Raw genomic sequence first — 20,578 nt, forward strand, 5'->3', positions numbered from 1 at the left:
TGACTTTTCACGGTTTCCAAGACGCGTCTTATAACGGATTTATCTTCCTTTTCAAGACTATATTATCTCTTGTACATTAACGATAATTTACGGCCAAAGTTTACAAAGTTTGACCCAAAAAAACAACGCGGTAAAAATAAAGGGGCATAAGGATTACATTCACTCATTCAGATGTATGTATGTTAGAAATTATAACTCCCTACAGTGTAACAAATCTAAACATTTGAATTTTGGATGATGACACACTAGAAAGAACAGAAAACAAAAAGGTGGGAGGTGTAAACCGTTCACGTGGCAAGCAGGGAAATACGGGACATTTCGCCATCTTCTATTTCAGTCTAGAACTCCGAAAAACGTTAATTACCCGCCATGCAATTAAATCAATCAATCAATCAAATAACAAAAAAATAAACCCCACATAACACTCTCCAATAACAATGAAGTAAATATCTATCATATTTTAGCAGTATTATCATAAATAGTAGTTACTTTCTCCAAAATTCATGGATGCTACCAAAATTCTTCAATCTCATCATCTTCTCACCTTCAATTACAAAATGTTGCACTCGATTCATCTTCCTCCATTCTCCTCTGTTTCACAGTTTAATCGTAATTCTCTCTCATCGTTTCCTCCATCTGCTGCTTCTATTGGGTAAATTTTATTGTTGTAATGTTTTATGTAATTTCGTTTTTAAAATTTCAGTGATTTTGATTTGATTTGATTTGATTTTCTCTATGTTTTTTGATGTTGGATTTATTTTGGGTTAATTTTATATTCAGTGGAATTTCTATGTCGCTTCATTTGCTTAATCGGGTGTTGATTATTTGCAATGTGATTATTGTCGGAAATATTGGAGGTGGATGAAGAGTGATGATTAGGGTTTATGATGATTTTGACATGGGGTGTATTTCATTTGGAAATTTAATTGCTTAAGTAGTATTCTTATGACCTGTTGTAGGTGGTAATAATGATGGTAATGAGGACTAATGACATTGAATTTTAAGTGTAACATTGTAAAAAAAAAAAATGTATGTTGGTTATGCCAAATTATATCACGTTAATGTCCATGGTAATGCAACTCCGTCCTCAAATGGGTTTTTATTACCGCTTCAAGTGTACTACTGAATACAACTCCTGAAGTGGTAAATTGATGGTAATGGAAATGTAGGGGAAAAAAAGCTTTGCGGTTAACTAATAAAAAATCATTATCGTTTTTATTTCAATGAGTATTGTAGTTGTCTTAGTCATTCAAAATTTAGAATTCTAGAGACAACACGTAAACTAATTTTGTTATATGCTAACAATATTGGAGAAGTCGATAGCATTGTGGTAAAAGCACAAATTTGGAGGTTAATGTTCTCTTCAAGGTGCTAGGAAGCAATAAACGGTGGTGATGGCCGGTATTTTAAAAGAAATTCATCTCCGAATTTTTTTTGTTGGAGAAAGTTCTTATGCATTTATATATCAATTAGGCTGTCAGTGAACAAATTTACAGTGATCTTAAGGTATACAAATTAGTTGTTGTTAGACTTGTTACCTTTCAAATTGTCAAGGACAATGATTACATGAACATGATTAAACCAAAATTTTTTATTGTTGGTATTTTGGAGAATTCAGGGATGCTTCTTTATGTGTACTACTATTCTTCTACATCATCACCAAAGTTTGATTTTCACCTTTTTCTTGTGGAGTAAAGAGTTTGATTATACAAAAGCAAGGATGCTGGCTTTTGTCGGGTTAAAAATAGTATGATATGTAATCTCATCTGCTGATTGTCACTTAATACTGTAGTATCTTTTGTTAAGGTTATGTATTTTACAATGATTTGAATGAATGATGAACTATGTAAAAACTATTGTGTATTATGAACAGATCTCAATTGAGTACAGGATCAGGTAACCTACAGCAGCAAATGACAAGGGTAGGTTTTTTTTTGTCACATGTAAGGAACATGCAGGTTCATATCCTCCTTCAGCAAACCTTATAAGTCCGGTTTTACTTTTTTGGCATAGGTTAGACAAGGAGGTGCACAACTCAGGTTTCTATGAGCGCCACTAATCATGGTACCAAAGAGTGTGTGCTTGAGGTATATCTTATTTCATCATACGTATGCTTCATTTAAGGTTATAGATTTTTAAGAGGTACTCTCTTTATTCCCTTTATGAAAGTTTTTTTTTGGGTATCTCCACTCTGAAAAGTGTTTTTGTCCCATTTATTAAATTATTGTTTCAAATTTTATAGCAGGCAACCATTTTCAGTAGTTTTACCTAAATTGTTTATGGAATCAAATAATTTGGCAATTTTTTTGGTTGTCTCCTTTGGTTCTTGCAATGGGTGCCCCTCACAATAGGTCTTTCTGTATGTCTTGCTAAGTTTCTATGCTGGATAACTTAGACTCTTAGAGGAATCATCTTGCTTACTACCAAGAACTCTATATCTGTATAAATAGATTGATTCACATCATAGTAAATATATGTATTTAAGGAGTGTGCAAAAGGGTGGTCGTCTTTTATTGTGACTTTGTGAATAAGGCTCATGTCATAGTAAACACGTCACACATATATTTATGGAGTGATAAGAATATCATCAGTCTATATCATGGAATTCTGTCTTTCATTGAGTTCTCTGTTTTTTTCTATGTTGAAGAAATTTTTTTGTTGCTTTATTCATGAAATTCATCTAAAGTAGCTCATCTATACTGATGTGTGATGTCTTAATGTGTTGTCATGCGTATTATTTTTCTGTAAAAGGTAGAAGCTTTGAGCATGATGGATACAAGCAAATCGTTCAAAATCTTGCCAGGCCAGGCATTTCCTTTGGGAGCTTCAGAAGTGGAGAATGGAATAAATTTTGCAATTTTCTCACAACATGCAAGCTCAGTAACTCTTTGCTTATTGCTTCCTCCCACTGGCTGGTGATTATGCATCTCTTTTATCGTTATTTTTGTATTGATTATGTGGGCCTTACATAACTTGTGTAGCTTGGTTTTTGACTGTCCTCCCTGTGTTAAAATCTGCAAACCAAAGGGTTGAAGTACTGTGATATACTGTAATTGAAAGCTTTTCTTTCCTTTTCTGTACTTCTTATGAGGATGTGAAGGAAAAAGAACCTTTCTCAGCTTGCCACTTCTATATTCGTACTACATAGCATTGTATTATTTTTTAAAAAAAATTTTTTTAATTTTTTTTTTTGTGGATAGGAAGACCCCTGTGTCAATTTGATCTCTCTTTAATTCATGTCTAGTGAATATGAGATAGTTACTGAACATGATAATCTTTTCTTAGGGAGGATTTTGATACAGGAAATGAAGAGATGGTGGAATTAAGGCTGAATCGGAGTTTGAACAAGACTGGAGATATATGGCATATTTTTATTGAGGTAATCTCTAATTTTCTGTTGGGACTCTCTGTCTTTGCCTGTGGTTGATAAATCTTTTCCTACTTATGGGTCTGTTCCAACTGTAAAGAGATGGGGAGAGGGTCTATGCTACATTTTGATATGGAAACACATGGTGATGACAATAGGGTGGTTGGGGGGGGGGGGGGGGGGGGTTGATTTATTGTGTATTTTATTATGTCTATTTATACTCAGGAAGACCCTCAGCATATTGCTTTACAAGCTATGTGACTAGGCTTTCATCCTTCTTTGATTACTGCATCTGCTACAGATGGAAATCTTGTGATAGGGATGATCCTGAGTGGATAAGCGGATACAGTTTGACTTGTTGGGACCTCTGGACCTTTATAAAGAAAAATTACAGGGTTTGGTTAAGCTTGTTTTAGTCTAACAGGTGGTTTCATTTGCTGAGTTAGAAGGACGAAGATTCTCTTGTAACATGTTTAATCATGTTATATATAGGCTTGTTACTCTTTAACAAGGATTCACTTAGTTGGTCTATTACTTATCAAGAAGCATATTTAGTTTGTCAACATCTCAAACTTCGCTTTATTATTGATATTGATGTAAAAGCTCGTCATGAAAATATCAAAGTTCTCAATCATGTAAGTTAATGAAAGAAATTGGAGATGAACATCATTGGTTTTGACCTGTGGTTTAAGAGGGAAAAATTAGACTTGTGGTATGAGAAAGCAAACCTATGATGAGTGGAATTCTTTTTTCTCTAGTTTGAACTTCATCTTGCACTTGCATAATGATCATTGTGTCCACATCAGGATGTGACTTTTTATAACCTTAATTGAATCATAAATTTAATACTTGCATTTGTGTCTCTTTAATTTTTTGTTTTAAATATAATTTTTGGTTCCTTCTGAATTCCTTTTATGTCATAGGATCTTCCACGGAGTGGTGTTCTCTATGGTTACCGCATTGACGGTCCTCAAGATAGGCGACAAGGGCATCGTTTTGACAGCAGCATTGTTCTGATTGATCCCTATGCAAAATTTGTTGAAGGTCGCCGGCTTTTTGGAGATCAAAACTATAAGATTTCTAAATTCTTGGGGACATACGATTTTGAGGGGCCATCCTTTGACTGGGAAGATGATGTGCATCCAAACATACCAGAGGTATAGGCATAATTTTCATCTTTGTATTTATTTGTTTATTTATATTATTTGAGGGTAGGAACGTAGGATCTTCCCTTTAGGAATTATGGTAAGAGTGATTTTCTTACTATGGTTGGTTTAAGGAAACTATTGAACGGAGACATGTTACAAGGCGTAATTCCCTAATTTTTAGAACATGAGAAACTTAGGCTATGTAGTTTAGTCTCGATTTGGTTACATAAGTAGTTTGTGGCTTGGGTGATGCATTGGGTGGCTACTTTGCATGTGTTTAGTTGAGCAATTTTGACTTTTTAGAATTGTTTTGATGATTATCTTTGAGATGTCTCTAAATGAAAGGCTGACTTATTTATTGGTGCATCTTTTTGAGAAATTATGTTCTATATTGTTTTTGGTTGTTTGTATTAAGAAAACCTTGCCAAATGTTTTGTAAGTTACTCCATATGATCCAAAGATGTCAACAGCTGTTGACAATTTTGCAGGAAAAAAAAATTATCATATCATTCATATGTCATCATTTGGAATTTTCAAATCCATAAAATTTAAGTGTTTAATTTTTTGTGTTGCAAAATTTACATTAGAAAGCATAATAAATAAATAGCTAAGATGGTAAGACTTATTAATTAATACTTGTTGGTCTTTAGTTCAAACCTTTGTATAAGCACTTTTTTTTTGTTGTCCTAGGTGATACATGTTACTTGCTAAATAGGTGACGTGGCATGTTTTTAGTGCTTAAATGGCAACATGTGGCACAAATACAATTTTAAGATTACTTTGTAATACTCTGTGCATTATTATAGATGATTGACATATCTGTTCAATGATCTAAACTTAGTTATACTAGCTCCGACATTTTTTGTTCATGTAATAGCTATTTTTCTGTTTTTACAAAGACCTGATGTTTATTGATTGTGCTTACATCTATGATTTAATTCTTGCATTTTTGTTGCAGAATGATCTTGTCATATATGAAATGAATGTTCGTGCATATACTGCTGATGAGTCTAGTGGGGTTGATGCAGATATACGGGGAAGCTATCTTGGTGTTATTGAGAAGGTAATGATCTCAGATATCTTAAAGAAATCTTGTATAACATACTGCATACTTGATTTTCCTGTCATTCAGATTTTAGAAAAGCTTGATGTTACCCTTTTTTTTTTTTTAAATGAAGATTCCTCATCTCTTGGAGCTTGGAATCAATGCCGTGGAATTGCTTCCAGTCTTTGAGTTCGATGAGATGGAGTTCCAAAGGCGCTCCAACCCCAGAGATCACATGGTGTGTTAGCAACTCTCTTTTATGTAGGCCTTACAAAGGTTTTATGCATTCATTTTGATGTTATGTCCCTTCTTTAAAGAACACTGGATAAATTCACAATCATTTTTGGTGTTGACCAGATTGTAGAAGCATTAATTGGTGTTTTTTGCAAAATCTTTTTCTTCTGATTTATTTGTTCTTGCTTGCTTGGCAGCTGAGATAGTAGAAAAAACGCTTTTCATGTGTAGGTTATCTGCATGTTTAATTTATTAGTTGTTGCTAATGACATTTTTAATGACACTAATGGTTGGAAATTTTTTGGTGCTGGAAAATGGAAGATTAATACCTGGGGCTATTCAACTATCAATTTTTTTGCCCCTATGAGTCGCTATGCAAGTTGTGGTGGAGGACCTATTAATGCTTCTCTGGAGTTCAAGGAAATGGTTAAAGCCTTGCATAATGCTGGAATAGAGGTCTGATGTCAATACTGATATACTTCATTTTAAATTGATAATGTTTACTTCTCTGACCCTGTCTCCACCTTGCTTTGTTTGTGGCCTTTGACTATGTTTACTTATATGCTCAAATTAATACCACTTAATATCTCCTCATCTCTAATGTATATTATAACATAAATATATTAGAAAAAAGAAACAATCTGGTGTAATTTGGAAGTATAGTAAAAACAAAGGGGAAAAAAAATGATTGTAAGCTTATTGGGAAATTTGAAGGAGTAGGCTATTGACCTTTTCGGGTTTTGAAAAGGCAAACATTTTTGGAGCATTCCAAGCATATTGGATGCACTGAAGAAGTAAATGCACAATTTTTCATTTTATTATTGATAAAAAAATATGAAGTGACATGGGATGAGGTTTTTTATAAGATATTATTACTAGTTGTCTAAAATAACATGGATAATATATATTTTTTTTCCCAGGTCATCTTGGATGTTGTGTATAATCATACAAATGAGGGTGATGATAAACTCCCCTACACTACTTCTTTTCGTGGCATAGATAATAAGGTGAGTGATATAGACTCCTATCATCCTATGCTTGTCTTTGATGTTTTAACTAGGGCACAGAGTTTTTTATTTGTTTATGTATGTATGTTATATTAAGATTTATTTTATAATGGACCTTTTTCTGTTCATTTTTAACTAAATAGTGCACATTTAAAACTTTTACCAAAATATTCTACATGACCTCTTTAACTTCAACCAAGATGTGCTGTGAGGAGGCTTATTTTAAAATGCATCCCCCAATTGCACACAAGTAAAAGTAATGAGGTATTATTCCAGGGTGCAGCCCTCCATCCTTCTGTCTCCCTATGTCTCTTATTGCTACTCTTTTTTTTTTTTTTTTTTTTTAAAGAAGCAATTTTTGCTAAGTTTGGGATGGAACTTCTTGTAGCATTTATATAATTTAGCCTTGAGATAACATGCAAATCCAGATTTATAAAGGTGTAGAAGCTAAAATAGATAAATCAGGCATTCCTCTATTTTTTTTTCCCATGTCATGCCAAAATAACATCACAGTTGGTAGAAGTTGAAATTTAGTTAATTAGTGGTAATGATAAAGAGTCTTTGAAAATAACAATAGAAATTTGTTTGATAAGAGAATTTTAGTGATCAAGGACATTGTGGTAGTCTTTTTAAACACAATATTGAAGTTCATGTGAAAGACTATGCTGAATTAGTAAATTGTGGGAGCATATGTAATATGTTGGATCAAACCTTCTTTGTTATTTTTGGTTTAAACATACTTTTTTGAATTATTTTTGGAACCTTTATATTTTCTTGTTGGTCTATTCCGGGTCTTCAGGTATATTACATGCTGGATGAGGATGGCAAATTTATGAATTATTCAGGATGTGGTTAGTATTTCATCACTTTTTTCTTTTAGTTTTTATGTAACTTGCTTTTGAGAATAATGTGAAAATTCATAAAGCTACACTATGAATGGTGTATTACAATAAAACTTGTAAATTCACATTTCAAACCCTAGAGTAATGTATTATTATTGCTTTATTTGTTCTTCAGTAATTTGATCTCATGGCTGCTCTAAGGCCATTGCTTTGACATCATTACTGCAAACTGGAGTGTTTAGAGCTGTTTTAAATTAATCCTCTCCTTGGTGGTTTTGTTTTCCAAATTTAGATTCAGGTTTCTCATTGTTCTGTTCTCTTAGTTTATGTGATACACATCCTTCTCTAAGCAAACTTTTGATTGAATTTAGTTGCTTTAAGAAAATACCCTCCCGCTGGAAAGGTTGATGGGAAAAATACTAGGGGGTGAATGGTGCATGTTTAGTATACTGACAATTATTAATATCTCATGAATGCAGTGTTGATGCTAATGTATAATTATGTGGGCCTGCTGCTATTTGTTTACTGCTGTCTTCATTAGGTTGAGAGTCCTCTTTTTTTACTTGGTTTATTACTACTTCTGGTTTGAGATAGTGGCTACTTGGCATCTGACAATGCTTGTTATAAGAAAGGAGATCTCTCAGATGCATATTTTTAAACATGTCCAATGGATATTTTTTGGCTCTTAAAGCAATGCTTTTGTTTCTTTCTTGGCTGCAGGAAACACAATAAACTGTAATCATCCTGTGGTCATGGAACTCATTCTTGACAGCTTGAGGCACTGGTATGTCAAACGTATTTAGTCGATTCATTTATATATGTGACTTATGGGCTTCTAATCTTTTTATTTTTTTGTATGATACTTCATCCGTATGTAGTCAGCCATTCTTATGTATGGAAATACACCTGCCTGGATCTATGAGGTTTGAGATGTGGCCTATTTATGATGCTGTGGGAGGGGTAGATGCCTTTAGTTTAAATTGGATGGATTAGTCTTTAAATAAACATGCAAACTCATCTCTTGAGTGCAAAGGTGAATAATTCTAGCTACTCTCTCTGCCCACAAATGGTAAAGAAACAACAAAATATATTTGGTTATGTAGAATAAACACAAAGCTTGTTATAGGACTGGTAATTTAGGGAATTTGTCAGTGTAGCTGGGTAACAGGACTTTTATATATGGACAGATGACTTAGTATTGATGTGCTCCATTTCATAATACTAGTCCTCCTTTACTCTTTGGGAAGTTTCATTTGACTGCTAATATAACAAGTTGGCTTTTGAACTTTCTCTCTCTCTAGGAGTGCTTTTGTAATATAACTCCACTAAAAACTTCTTTTGCTCCATATTAATTGAGCCTATGTGATGAAGGGGACCTATGGTATGAGGAGAGAAATGGAGGGACACATGAGCTTAATAAACTAATGTTTTAAGTTGTAATTGGGAAACATATGACACCAGAATAATCATCATTAGTTAGTTTTTTTCTTTCTGTTTTTGCCAATTGAAACTTCCTAAAGTTGTAATTTCTGTGGAACAATCGGAGTGTATCTTTATTGGCCTTTATCCATTATTTCTAGTTTTTTAAATAAGCACCCAAGAATAACATCATGATAGGGAGGAAGTATTATCTATAAATCTTTTTTGTATTGTTTATTATGAGTGCCCATTCTAGAAAAAGCTCAATTGTTAAGATTCTAGCTATGTTTCTCAATCAATATTGAGATGAAACTCTTTTGGCATTTGTTGGTCAATACAGAGCTCTTGAATGCAATGTGGATTGATATTTTCTTGGAAGCAAGTTAGTTGGATATATTTACAGTTTATATATAATATATCATCACATTTCAAATGGAGTCAAACTGTCAAAGACTCAAAGATTCACTAATGTCTAGCTGTTGGACTGTACTGGGCTTAATTAAATGGTTTGTTATTTGTCTTTGCTTTGTATTTTTCGTAAAGTAGCAATGAACATTGTGTTAATTAAGGGTCAATTGCAATGTTAAAAGTAATCTCTGTGTTACAGTGGTAACTGGTAAGGCAATGTACATCTATGGTCCACCCCTCCTACCTTCCCCAATATAGAACTTCAGAGGCATTGGTTATATTGATGTGTATCTACTATCTTCTCCATTGGTGTGTGTTTTTTTTTCCCTCTCTTTTTCCTTATATGAGATGATAATTATTCTAGTGTTATATGTTTCCCTGTGGCTTATTATCTTAGATTTTTGTCTTAGATGAGTTCTGGCTAGTTTTAGATGATTACTGAACTCTTGCTTGTCTGTGAAGTGTGAATATAAATCCCTTTACTTGTACGTCTTTAATAACAGCTCTTATGCCTTTTTCTCTACACCAATTGAAGGGTCAAGGAGTACCATGTGGATGGCTTCCGGTTTGACCTTGCTAGTGTGCTTTGTCGAGGAACTGATGGTTTGCCTCTTGGTGCACCTCCTCTTGTGAGAGTAAGTTGTTAGATGCTTAAATTATCACAAATTTGAACACTTTTTTATGCTTAGTTATGGTAATAAATCTAAAAAGGTTTTGCTGTTAGAAGGTTATAGGCATTTAGTTGACCTTCCATGGGACATTCAATTCCTCTAGGTTTAAAGTATTGCCTAGAATCTATGGAAACTATATTAATCTGATTTCTCTTGCTAACCAGATGTTAGTGTGGTGACAAAAGCACCTCCTATCTCTAACCCCCCCTCACCCCGTCAACCCCAACCTTCCCACCCAACCATAACACTTACAATTCTTTATAGAATTAATCATTCCTATTCCACAAATAGGTTATAGTCAATTTCTTTAATCCAAAATACAAGTTACGTAGTACGCCCTCTGTTTTCATCCGTTTTTCTAAATTCTGCAATCTTTATTATTCCTTTTATGACAACCTTTCATTCATTTTTTACGACTACAACCCCACTACACGGGGCTCAATTATATTAGATTAATCTTTGTGTCTCTCTCTTCTTAAAGGCAAAAGAAGTCAGATGTGTGATCTTCTTTTAATCTTTTACTTGATATTTGTAGCCACAATAACCGAGTAGAACTTAGAAAAACGGAGGTAGTATTTAACAATAACAATACAACTTATATTATCAATATAACAACATAGGTTATATTGAAAAATCAATACAAGTATTACTACCACTGTTTTTTTTTTTTTTTTTTTTTAAATGGCTAACGCAAATAACCGAATCCTTGATGTGTACAATGGCTAAGACTTTGTTCTCTTCACCTTAATCAAATAATATTCAATGAAAATAATTAAACTTCAGTAAAAATAAGTTAATTTAAAAAAAAAAAAAAAAAAAAAAAAAAAAAAAAAAAAAAAAAAAAAGAGTTTAGTTCAGCAAATCTAAATTCAAGGTAGTAAATAATAAGTTTTAATCCGTGAAAATCAATAACTAAAGAAATATTATAATAGCAAATCAGTATCAGTAAATAAAAAGTTAATTAGTAATAATATTCTAAGTGCAATAATTTCATTTCAGCAAAGATTATTTAATTTTAGTAAAACTAATTCAAGTTTAGCAAAAATTATTTCAGTTCAGCAAAAGTCAAATGAATAGAACATATGACTATATTTTGAATCTCAGGAAGTGAATTATGTATAAATCTTATGGAAAATTAGGTTTAATAGCTCCTTTGTTGCATACTAATATTTGTCCGTCTGATCCATAATCTGATGTTTTGAAATTTCTAGAGGGGCAAGATTAAAGAAAGATAAATTAATGTCTCTCTGTTAAAACGTTTAAATGTGATAGGGAATGTTATAATTTTCTGATGTGCTGTTACATAACAAAGAGTTTTGTAGTGTACTTCTGCCGAATTCCTTTTGTAATTGACGCATGGTACAGTCCTGAACTAATGGTATATCTTCAGTCTATGGCTAGTGTTAGACCAATACGCATCAATTTGCCTGCCTAAAACTTGCAATAGCCAGATTCTGTCACTGCTTATGGTTCATGCTGAATGGGGATATTGGGTAGATGTTAAGAGCTTGCAGATTAGCAGATATTTATGGCATCTTTAATTTATGCTTTATGTAATTTGGATTAAACTTGACTTGATTATTGTATTGATGAAAATCTTAAGCTTTTTATAGCTCATTTGGTTTTATATTTAAGGCATGGCCTATTAGATATGAGTTTGCTCATCTTATGTGTCTTTTGCAAATCATGATACTCTATTCTTTGTGCCAGGCCATTGCAAAAGACGCTGTCCTTTCGAAGTGTAAGATAATTGCAGAGCCATGGGACTGTGGAGGTCTTTATCTAGTTGGACAGTTTCCTAATTGGGACAGGTAATCTTTTCCTTTTTCTTTTTTTTTTTGGGGGGGTGGGGGGTGGGGGGGTTCAGCATTTCCTAACATATTATACTAGATCTATGTGACTGCAGGCATCAAATCTTATGTGAATGTTAGGTATATAATTGTTTTATAAATTTCATGTTCACTGCTTGCTCCTAATTGCTACTCTGGAAATTTCTCATACATAGGTGGGCAGAATGGAATGGCAAGTATCGTGATGATATGAGAAGATTTATGAAGGTAGAGCTTTTCTGTCACAAGAGTTTTTCTTATAAAAGTTCATGTTCTTTCCAAGGGATGCTGCTAAAACTACTCTTATATAGTTATATGTTTTTTTAATAGTATTGCATCTGCTCACTGTTTGAATGTATAATGCAGGGTGACTGTGGCTTGAAAGGAAGTTTTGCAACTCGTGTATCAGGATCTGCAGACCTATACAGAGTAAGAGTTATTTAGAACATCCTGCTCATAACTTAAGTAATGGTATTTCAACTTAAAAGCATACATTTTTTCATCAATATGTGAAGTATTGAACCATCAATACATGAATCACTGTATCCATATCATTAAGTTTTGTTTTTAAATTTTTTTCATTTTAAACCTGATTGTGTATACCTTTGCAGCTAAATTCATCCGATTTATATGTCTGAGAATAAATTTATAATTATATATTAGAATGCGTTTCCAATTCAGTCCTTACTGTCATATAGTGCCTTCCCTTAATCTATGAGTATAGTTTATGTCATTAACATATATTTAAAGATTTAAAAACATACTATCACTTTAAGTCTCAAATATGTGATCTCTATTTTGAATATTTAGGACTTAACTAATGCGCTATGTAGTCTTACATATTCTCCTATAAAAATAATATAATAAGGGCAATATATGATAGAAAACTAGTAAAAATACTGTTCATCATTTTCATACATAAGGTCACAAGACTGTTGTTTATGTACCTACCCGGAGCATTGTCCAGAGCCAAAAACTAGTTGTCAATCATTTGGTATGTAGTATCTTATGATGTTCATTGCTGCCTTCTTATTTAGGTTAACAAGCGGAAGCCATACCACAGCATCAACTTTATAATTGCTCATGATGGATTTACTTTGTATGATCTCGTCTCATACAATTTTAAGGTAATTTCCGATTACTTATCATGACCATTTTTTGGGCTATGGTTTCACAAGCCTTGACATATGATTGAATTGTATTGTAGCACAACGAGTCCAATGGAGAAGAAGGCAATGATGGATGCAACGATAACTATAGTTGGAACTGTGGTTTTGAAGGTGGGATTTCATTTTGTCTGTGTTCAGTTATTTTCATATCTCTATAGTTTCATCTGTCTTGCAACAAGGTCTTTCTTTTTCTGTTGTAAGAGCCAACTACCCAGTATAAGAAGTGATTTGTAGCCTGAATAATTAAGTCCTTTCTAACGAGGCCATATGTGTAGATTTGCTCTCTCACGCTGCTGGCTGTTACGTATGGAAATGGATTAATTCTATTTTTATGCTGTCTTTTGTTATGTTTGCGCTATTTAAAAAAAAAAACAAACAAACAAACAAACAAATTTTTTTATGCTAAGTTGTCTTGCTCTATAAGTTTATGTACTAACAGAACTTGAGCTGGTTTTAGTGTGTGGCAAAAGTTAACATCGCCCAAAAACTAAAATGCTAGCCATGTGTGTGATCTGGGGTTAATGCCATAGAAGGTTAACTTTCAAGAGGCAGGACTTGACTCCCACTGTTTCTTATGGTACCAGTGAGGAATAAAGGCAATAATTAGAAATGTAACTCCAGCTGTTTGGACCCAATTTAAAATCTTAACAATCCAATGTCAGGGCATCATGGGGCTTGGATGGTCAGAATACTCAGAATTGGGCTGAATAATTGCAACAAGTTTAGAATGAATGTGGCGGATTTATTTAAACCCCAAAAATCTCCTACCATATGGATACTAGTGAAAAATCTCATAAATACTTTTCAAGGATAAGGAGTGGACCACACTGTACCAGCATATTCTTGAGGAATTTTCTTGGTTGTTTTAAACAATTGATCTAATTCCAACTTTTGGGTGCTGGTTATGTTCCTGGTCCATCCTCTAATGCTCTAAAATACTGATGGTTACACATCCTTACTCAGGAAGCTGACCTGGATACGAAAGTTGAAGGCTATATCTCTTAGTCGTGATATGCCAATTAAGTCACTCCATGGCGTGGATGAGGGGCTTTCAAAGTCACTATCACTGATCTGGACCTAACAGTGTTTCATGGTCTGGACTCTGGAAAGCAAGTCGTTCACTGTTGTGAAGTGCCCCATTGCTAAGGTCTATAATTCTCAGCAAGGGAACATGACAGTATACTTAGTATTTAGGTCTTTGGGATCCACCATTGTTATGTATAGTGGGATTTAGAAAACCTAAACTTAAGGGTGATATACCCATTGGACCACAATATTTGTTATCGGCAAGGATTTCCCTTGTTTGATTGACATTTCATACCCAAGAGAGGTATTTTTATGCCAGAGAAAGTGTCAGTTTTTTGAGGTTGTGAAGCATCCCAGTCCAAAATTGATCCTTCTTGCCCTAGAATTGAGGATAGATGCTGTCGGAAAAGTTTTGAGCTGGATCTCAGATGTAACATGAATGTTATTTAACTTTTGTAAATGTCTATTTCATTGTTAAATACTAAGAGGCCCACAATTGACTTGCATGATCATGGAAATATTCTTCCTAGAAAATGAGTGAGGATTAAAACTCTGGTCTTGTCTTAGTGGGATCAGAAATTTATGACAAGTTTAGGTCAGGATCTCTTATCTTTAGTTTCAACCCTTAAGGGGGTAGAATGTGGAAGTCTTGTGTTCTCTAGCTTTTAGTCCTTCCGATTCCTTTTTTATCCTGCGTAAAGGGAAGTCAAGGATGTTATAATTGATTCTCGTGAATGTTTGCATGGACAACAGGACAAGCATGAGCGTAAAGTATGACATTGATAGCCAATGATTTTATTTCTCTTACATTTTCTCCTCCTTGAAAAACAAGAATATGAAGAAGGAATTGGGTGTATTAATCATATGAAACAACAGATGTGGAAAATTCATCTTTGAAGGATATTAGTTGACAGCGATTCTAGGAAATCAGCTATATTATATGAAAGCATTAATGTAGAAGATTGCTCTAAGATTGTCCTTTGTAGGATGCAAGTGCTAGAAAAAGGCTATAATTTGCTTTTTTTTTTTTTTTTTTTTTTTTTTTTGGCATAGGAGAAACAACGGATGCTGATATAATTGCTCTACGCTCACGGCAGATGAAAAACTTTCATTTGGCTTTGATGATATCTCAGGTATATTGGTTTTTGTTTCAGCTTGATCGAGTTTACTGTCTCTGCATTAGTACTGTATGTATTTATTTATTTTGCTTTTGTTGTTGCTACGCCATATTTCTTTCTGAAATTGCTCAACTGCAAGAATGACAGCAGTGTCTGTTATTGGGTTCCTGATTGTCAATTCCTCTTTGTTCGGAGTAATTTCTTGGTTTTTCTGGAATCACTTGCAAGCCATTTTTTGTTCAATTTTTTTTAAGTATGTCTTGGAAAGAATATGTATGGTTCAAATTTGGATTGTGCTAAAATGCTTGTCTTCTGTACACATTTTTATTGTAATAAAATGGTGGTTCAATACACCAGTTTTACTTCAGTCTAGTTGGGGAAAAAACTGGAAAAGGTTTAATCAAATCATTAGCTTTTTAAATTTTAACATAAATCTCATCGTGGCTGTTGAGATGCGTACTTGCTGGATGACTAGTTTTAATGACTGAATTTTTTTATATTTTATATTTATTTATTTTTTTTCATGTTGAATTGTATCTTGTAGTTGTAGCACAATTGCCTAATTGAAATGGGTGTAACTTGATTACTGATAATACTGAATAATTTAGAGTTTTGGTAAAGCTATCCATGTGATAACATTGGTCTGTCCACTTGCATATTTAGAACATCTTGTGATGAAAAGTTGCTATAAGAAATTTGGTTCTTATGGAATAACATATCAAGATTAGAAGTACGGAAGTGAAACTAAGTTTATGGTATTTACTGTCTACTAAAAAAATAAAGAAGTAACGAGTTAGCAGTTATTTGTCTTGCCAGTCATTAAATGAAATATATGCTTTCCATTTAGGATGTTAACTGGCAAGTATCTCTAAATTCCCTTGATTCTTTTTGTCCCCCTCCCCCCTTCTGTCCGCCAGGGCTGCCACTCACTCCCTCTCAAAACTCCAAATTTATATGAAGATTCCCACTGCTCCCTCTCCCCTTCCTTTTTTTTTTCCTCTCCTATCTTCTTTTTCATATCTTCCTTCAGGAGACATGGGAAACATGGCTCTACACCTAGAAAGGTGCAATTTATTTTGCCCCTGTATCTATTTGTTATCCCATTTATTTTAATTTCAGGCTTTTTTGATGGTGTCGCCCAAAATTATGCAAAAAGCTGTTGGATTAATGATTCAAACGTTTTAGTTGCTAGTTTTTAGGTTAGTTGAAGAGTTAGTGGTATGCTTATTTTATCATTATCTCAATATGCTTTGTAGTACGTGGGAGTGCAGTATGTAGTGGCTTAAGTTTAGGAGTTTGTTAGTACTTTGTTAGTGGATAATGGTTTAGCCGTTAGTGGAGTATGAGTTCCTATTATTTAGGAGTTTAAGTTATCAATTTGTTAGTATTAGGCCTATATATATCTTTTGTATTTTCCGTGAATTAGTGTGTGTGAATTGAATCAGTTTTAATGGTTTTTTTCTTATCTTTTCTTTATAAAATATGTCTTCCACTTTTTCATATTATTAATTTGTCTTTTAAGTTTTAGCTTCAACAGAAGCCATGTAGTCATCTATTTTCTGACGCATGTGTTAGTCCTGATTCTCTTTATTTGAATACATTCAGGGTACTCCCATGATGCTAATGGGTGATGAATATGGGCATACCCGTTTTGGAAATAACAACAGTTATGGCCATGATAATGCCCTTAACAACTTCCAGTGGACAAAGGTGTGAAGCCATCGCTTAATTTTAGTTAATTTGTATTTACTGGGTTTACTGACATGATACCCTTGTCTACAATGAAAAGTTGGATGCAAAGAAAGAAGACCACTTCAGGTTTTTCTCTGAAGCTGTGAAGTTTCGTAAAACACATGACATATTCAGACGTGAGAATTTTCTTGAGAAGGTAAACAAATTCAGCATTTTAATGTAGTATCTACTGTACAATTTTTTGCAACTAGGCATGGTTCTTGCACCAAAATAGCCTTTGTTGTCCGCGATTATAATGTAAATTATGTTTCTCTGTTCTTGCTCATGGAATTGCTTCCACATATGGCTTCCAGGCTTTCCCCCTTTGAGTGCAGTTTTGCAAGAAGAGCTTGGTTAGATCCATAAGACCATAAGTCGTCATTATGTTGTCCTTTTGTCCATAACCCATAAGTTCATCTTAACCAAACCTGTCTTTCTCAAAGGGAATTTGTGGGATCTTAAGGACTAAACAAAAGATCTTGTAAGAATAAGCAGGAATTCTTTACCCGAGTTTCTTGTCATTTAAATCATGGAAACTATAGCTTCCATTTCTTCACCTGACAAGAACTTATTTTACAAAGTTTATATCCCATAAAAGCTACTCAAGCTCAGATGCTTTTAGATAAGTCGAGGACACCCTAGGCATTCTTTAGCTGGATTATTATTTTTATAAATAAATCTGATTTTGGAGGATATCAGTCATTTTTCCTGACTTGGAAGTTCTTTATTAATAATTTACAGAAGGATGTGACGTGGCATGAGGACAATTGGAGCAATAGCGAGAGTAAATTTCTGGCTTTCACGTAAGAAGTTATGCCAACCTTTTTTTGAAGTCAGACTGTATTAATAATTTAGCAGCATGCTGCCTTTTTCCTGCGTATTGTTTTTTGGACGTCTACCGACCAGATACTGCCACATATTACTTGATCATCTTTTTGGCTCTTTATTATTGATAAGACATATGTTGCCCAGAAGGCTGAAGGAACGTTTAAACTTAGTATGCATATCTTGTCTACCATTGATGTTTAATCTGGGAATGACGTATCTGAATATCTTATTGCCAAGTTATACAGTAACCACATAGTGTTTCAGATGATTGCTGTAGGTACTATTTAAGACAATGTGATTGAACTCATCTATCCTTTTTTAATTGAATGCTTTAAAGAAGCTAGAAAGGTAGGCCAAGCCATATGTGAATGTTCATTTTGCTCATCTGCATGAGTAGGGCATGCATTTTAGGTATGATGATGTGCATATGTCGCTCTGTGCATCACCACAAAGTCTTTCAAAATCTGAGTTTGGACTGTCATCTTGGATTTGCAAATATGAATCTCTGTTCTTGGTGTTATGTTAAAATTCATATGTTTAACTATTTTTGTATCTTGATACTGTAATGTACCCACTCTTGCACTACATAATCTTCATCTTGTCCTGCTGTGATCCTTGGCCTTTTCCTGCCTTTCTGTACATGCATTTCACACTTGTATGTATTCAAAGTTTACGCTGAATGCAAATGAAGTATTCATAATTTTAAGGTTTACTTTAGATTTTTATATGTTGTTGGCTGTCTCTAAATCTGTGTAATTTCTGCAGATTACATAGTGAAAAGCGAGGAGATATATACTTGGCATTCAATGCTCATGACTTCTTTGTTCAAGTTCCAATACCTTCACCGCCACAAAATAAACGTTGGTTTAGAGTGGTGAGGAATCTCTTTGATTTTCTTCCCTTGTTGGGGATTGTTGCAACACTAAATTTAATGATAGGTTCTTATCATGCTGGTCTGGATTTTTTTTAATTGTGCTGAACCACATAGCATTTCCAGTTTTGTCTGCTAACTCAGTCAATTTAAAGGTTCACTTCACCGGTCAAGTTTCAGCATTTTTTTTTTTTTTTTTTTTTTTTTTGGACTTTGACTGCCTGTTTGGTGGGAAATAATAAGTGGTGGCAAAACCAGTAAACTGTAGTTTTGGCAAGGAAAGTCCTATACCAGTGTCCATGACTCCATGGTAATACAATTATGATCTCCAAGGACACAAATAAGTGTTTCTTGTTGTAAAACTTCACTACTCGTTACAAGAGGTCATATGAAGTATAATTCTATGAGGAATATCACATACTCAGGGCCTAAAGGTGGAGAAGCATAGCATTTTCATGGACATGATGCCAATTTCTATATAAACTTACTTGTATATCTGTTTCTGTTGCTGCCTTTTTTGATGAATACCAAAAGGGCCACAAATTTCTGTAATCAAGGCTGGGATTGATGTACTCATACATGATTTGTTTCAGGTGGATACAAATCTCAAATCTCCAGACGATTTTGTAGCTGAGGGTGTCCCAGGCATTCAAAGCACATACAATGTAGCTCCCTATTCATCAATTTTACTTGAAGCAAAGTAATGGAAGCCCTTAAGACCAGCAAACCTATAACTAGCATAATTCTCATCAATAATGGAGAAAATCTTGGTCTAATTTGACTGGAAATTATGTTCTTTATCTTAACTCCAAGCCTCTCAGCTGCAAGCAGAACACCAGACAACAGTCCTGTTGCTTGAGATCAGATGAGCCAGTCAGCTGTAGCAAGCCAGTGGACAACCAAGCTTAAATAAATTAGAACCTATATAATCTCTTACACTTGTCGTGTCACTCCGTTATGTACAATTTTGTATAATCACGTAGTGTTAACTTCTTTTCGCTACTGACTGTAATAAGAAAACCCGAGAAACTATTTACCAACTGTAAACATATGGTTACGGTCTTACGAAGTACTTATTATGGCAAATAAAAAGAGACATTGTTATGTTGTATCTCCGGGTTTGCATGACCAAGTCTGGAAGGTTCTTTTGTGGGAAAGACAGGGAATGTCACAATCGTGGTCCAAATGAATATGTGAACATAAGGCATCTTTTGGGTCGGTGACAGGTAACCTGTTATTACACCAAGATATTGAGATCCCTTCTAAGATGGGGAATATAACCATATAAGTGAGGTCAACACCAATTTTCAACTTCTTTTTTAATTCTAAAATTATATTTTCTGTTATACTATATGGTTTGGAATAGGCTAATTTATTGTATAGCATCATATATTTGTGGGGTAAAAAAAAGGAAATGTTGTTGGTGACTGATGAGAGGTTGAGACTGGATAACTTTGGCTTTTGAGGAGAACCACAATTTTATTTTCTTTTCATGGGAAAAAGTTCAATTGTGAATCAAATTACTACTGATTTAGTAACTTGCATGTTTACCTTTAATGGTGTAGTGAAATATTTAGACATGTTTTGTTTGGCTATTAGTTATTGATTGCTGGTTGGTTTATTAACATGCTTGTATTTGTCGTTTGAGTCTGATGTTTATAATGATTAGATGATTGTATTGATTTTTTGGTGTAAGGAGAGACGCAAGAGCCAGATTTTGACCCATTTTTTTAGGTAACAGCTTAAAACTTTAACCAACTAATATATTTAGCATTCTAATAATTGTTTATTTGCCGTTGTGTGCTTAATAAAAATAGACCAAGCATATGTTTGGAATGTTTGTTAAGATAATAAACCAAAAGCTA

General features: G+C 33.8%; 1 protein-coding gene across 2 annotated transcripts; it reads left to right on the plus strand.

Annotated features, from left to right (window-relative positions):
- Positions 1 to 410: 410 nt before the first annotated feature.
- LOC145639279 (isoamylase 3, chloroplastic-like) lies at positions 411 to 19,824 on the plus strand. 2 transcript variants are annotated; one of them, XM_081690473.1, is made up of 24 exons: positions 411 to 652; positions 1,874 to 1,922; positions 2,019 to 2,087; positions 2,752 to 2,915; positions 3,286 to 3,379; positions 4,291 to 4,524; positions 5,474 to 5,578; positions 5,694 to 5,798; positions 6,116 to 6,250; positions 6,715 to 6,801; positions 7,601 to 7,652; positions 8,364 to 8,427; positions 10,006 to 10,105; positions 11,852 to 11,952; positions 12,147 to 12,198; positions 12,337 to 12,399; positions 13,008 to 13,097; positions 13,178 to 13,250; positions 15,219 to 15,298; positions 16,889 to 16,993; positions 17,073 to 17,171; positions 17,756 to 17,817; positions 18,608 to 18,716; positions 19,307 to 19,824. In XM_081690473.1, exons 1-24 carry the CDS (start codon positions 504 to 506, stop codon positions 19,415 to 19,417), a joined length of 2,352 nt encoding a protein of 783 aa, XP_081546599.1. In that variant the 5' UTR covers positions 411 to 503; the 3' UTR covers positions 19,418 to 19,824. The 2 variants fall into 2 exon arrangements, with proteins under 2 accessions (XP_081546599.1, XP_081546600.1); XM_081690474.1 differs by having other exon boundaries at positions 564 to 652; positions 2,014 to 2,087.
- The last annotated feature ends 754 nt before the right edge of the window (positions 19,825 to 20,578 follow it).

The sequence above is a fragment of the Chenopodium album genome, chromosome 7, assembly GCF_948465745.1.
Source record: "Chenopodium album chromosome 7, dcCheAlbu1.1, whole genome shotgun sequence".
Taxonomy (NCBI): Eukaryota; Viridiplantae; Streptophyta; class Magnoliopsida; order Caryophyllales; family Amaranthaceae; genus Chenopodium; species Chenopodium album.

Coding starts and splice junctions, on each gene's coding strand:
- LOC145639279 (XM_081690473.1), top strand. CDS start 504: ATGGATGCTACCAAAATTCTTCAATCTCATCATCTTCTCACCTTCAAT. Junction 5,799..6,115: donor CCAACCCCAGAGATCACATG/GTGTGTTAGCAA, acceptor GGAAAATGGAAG/ATTAATACCTGGGGCTATTC. Junction 16,994..17,072: donor ACAACTTCCAGTGGACAAAG/GTGTGAAGCCAT, acceptor TACAATGAAAAG/TTGGATGCAAAGAAAGAAGA.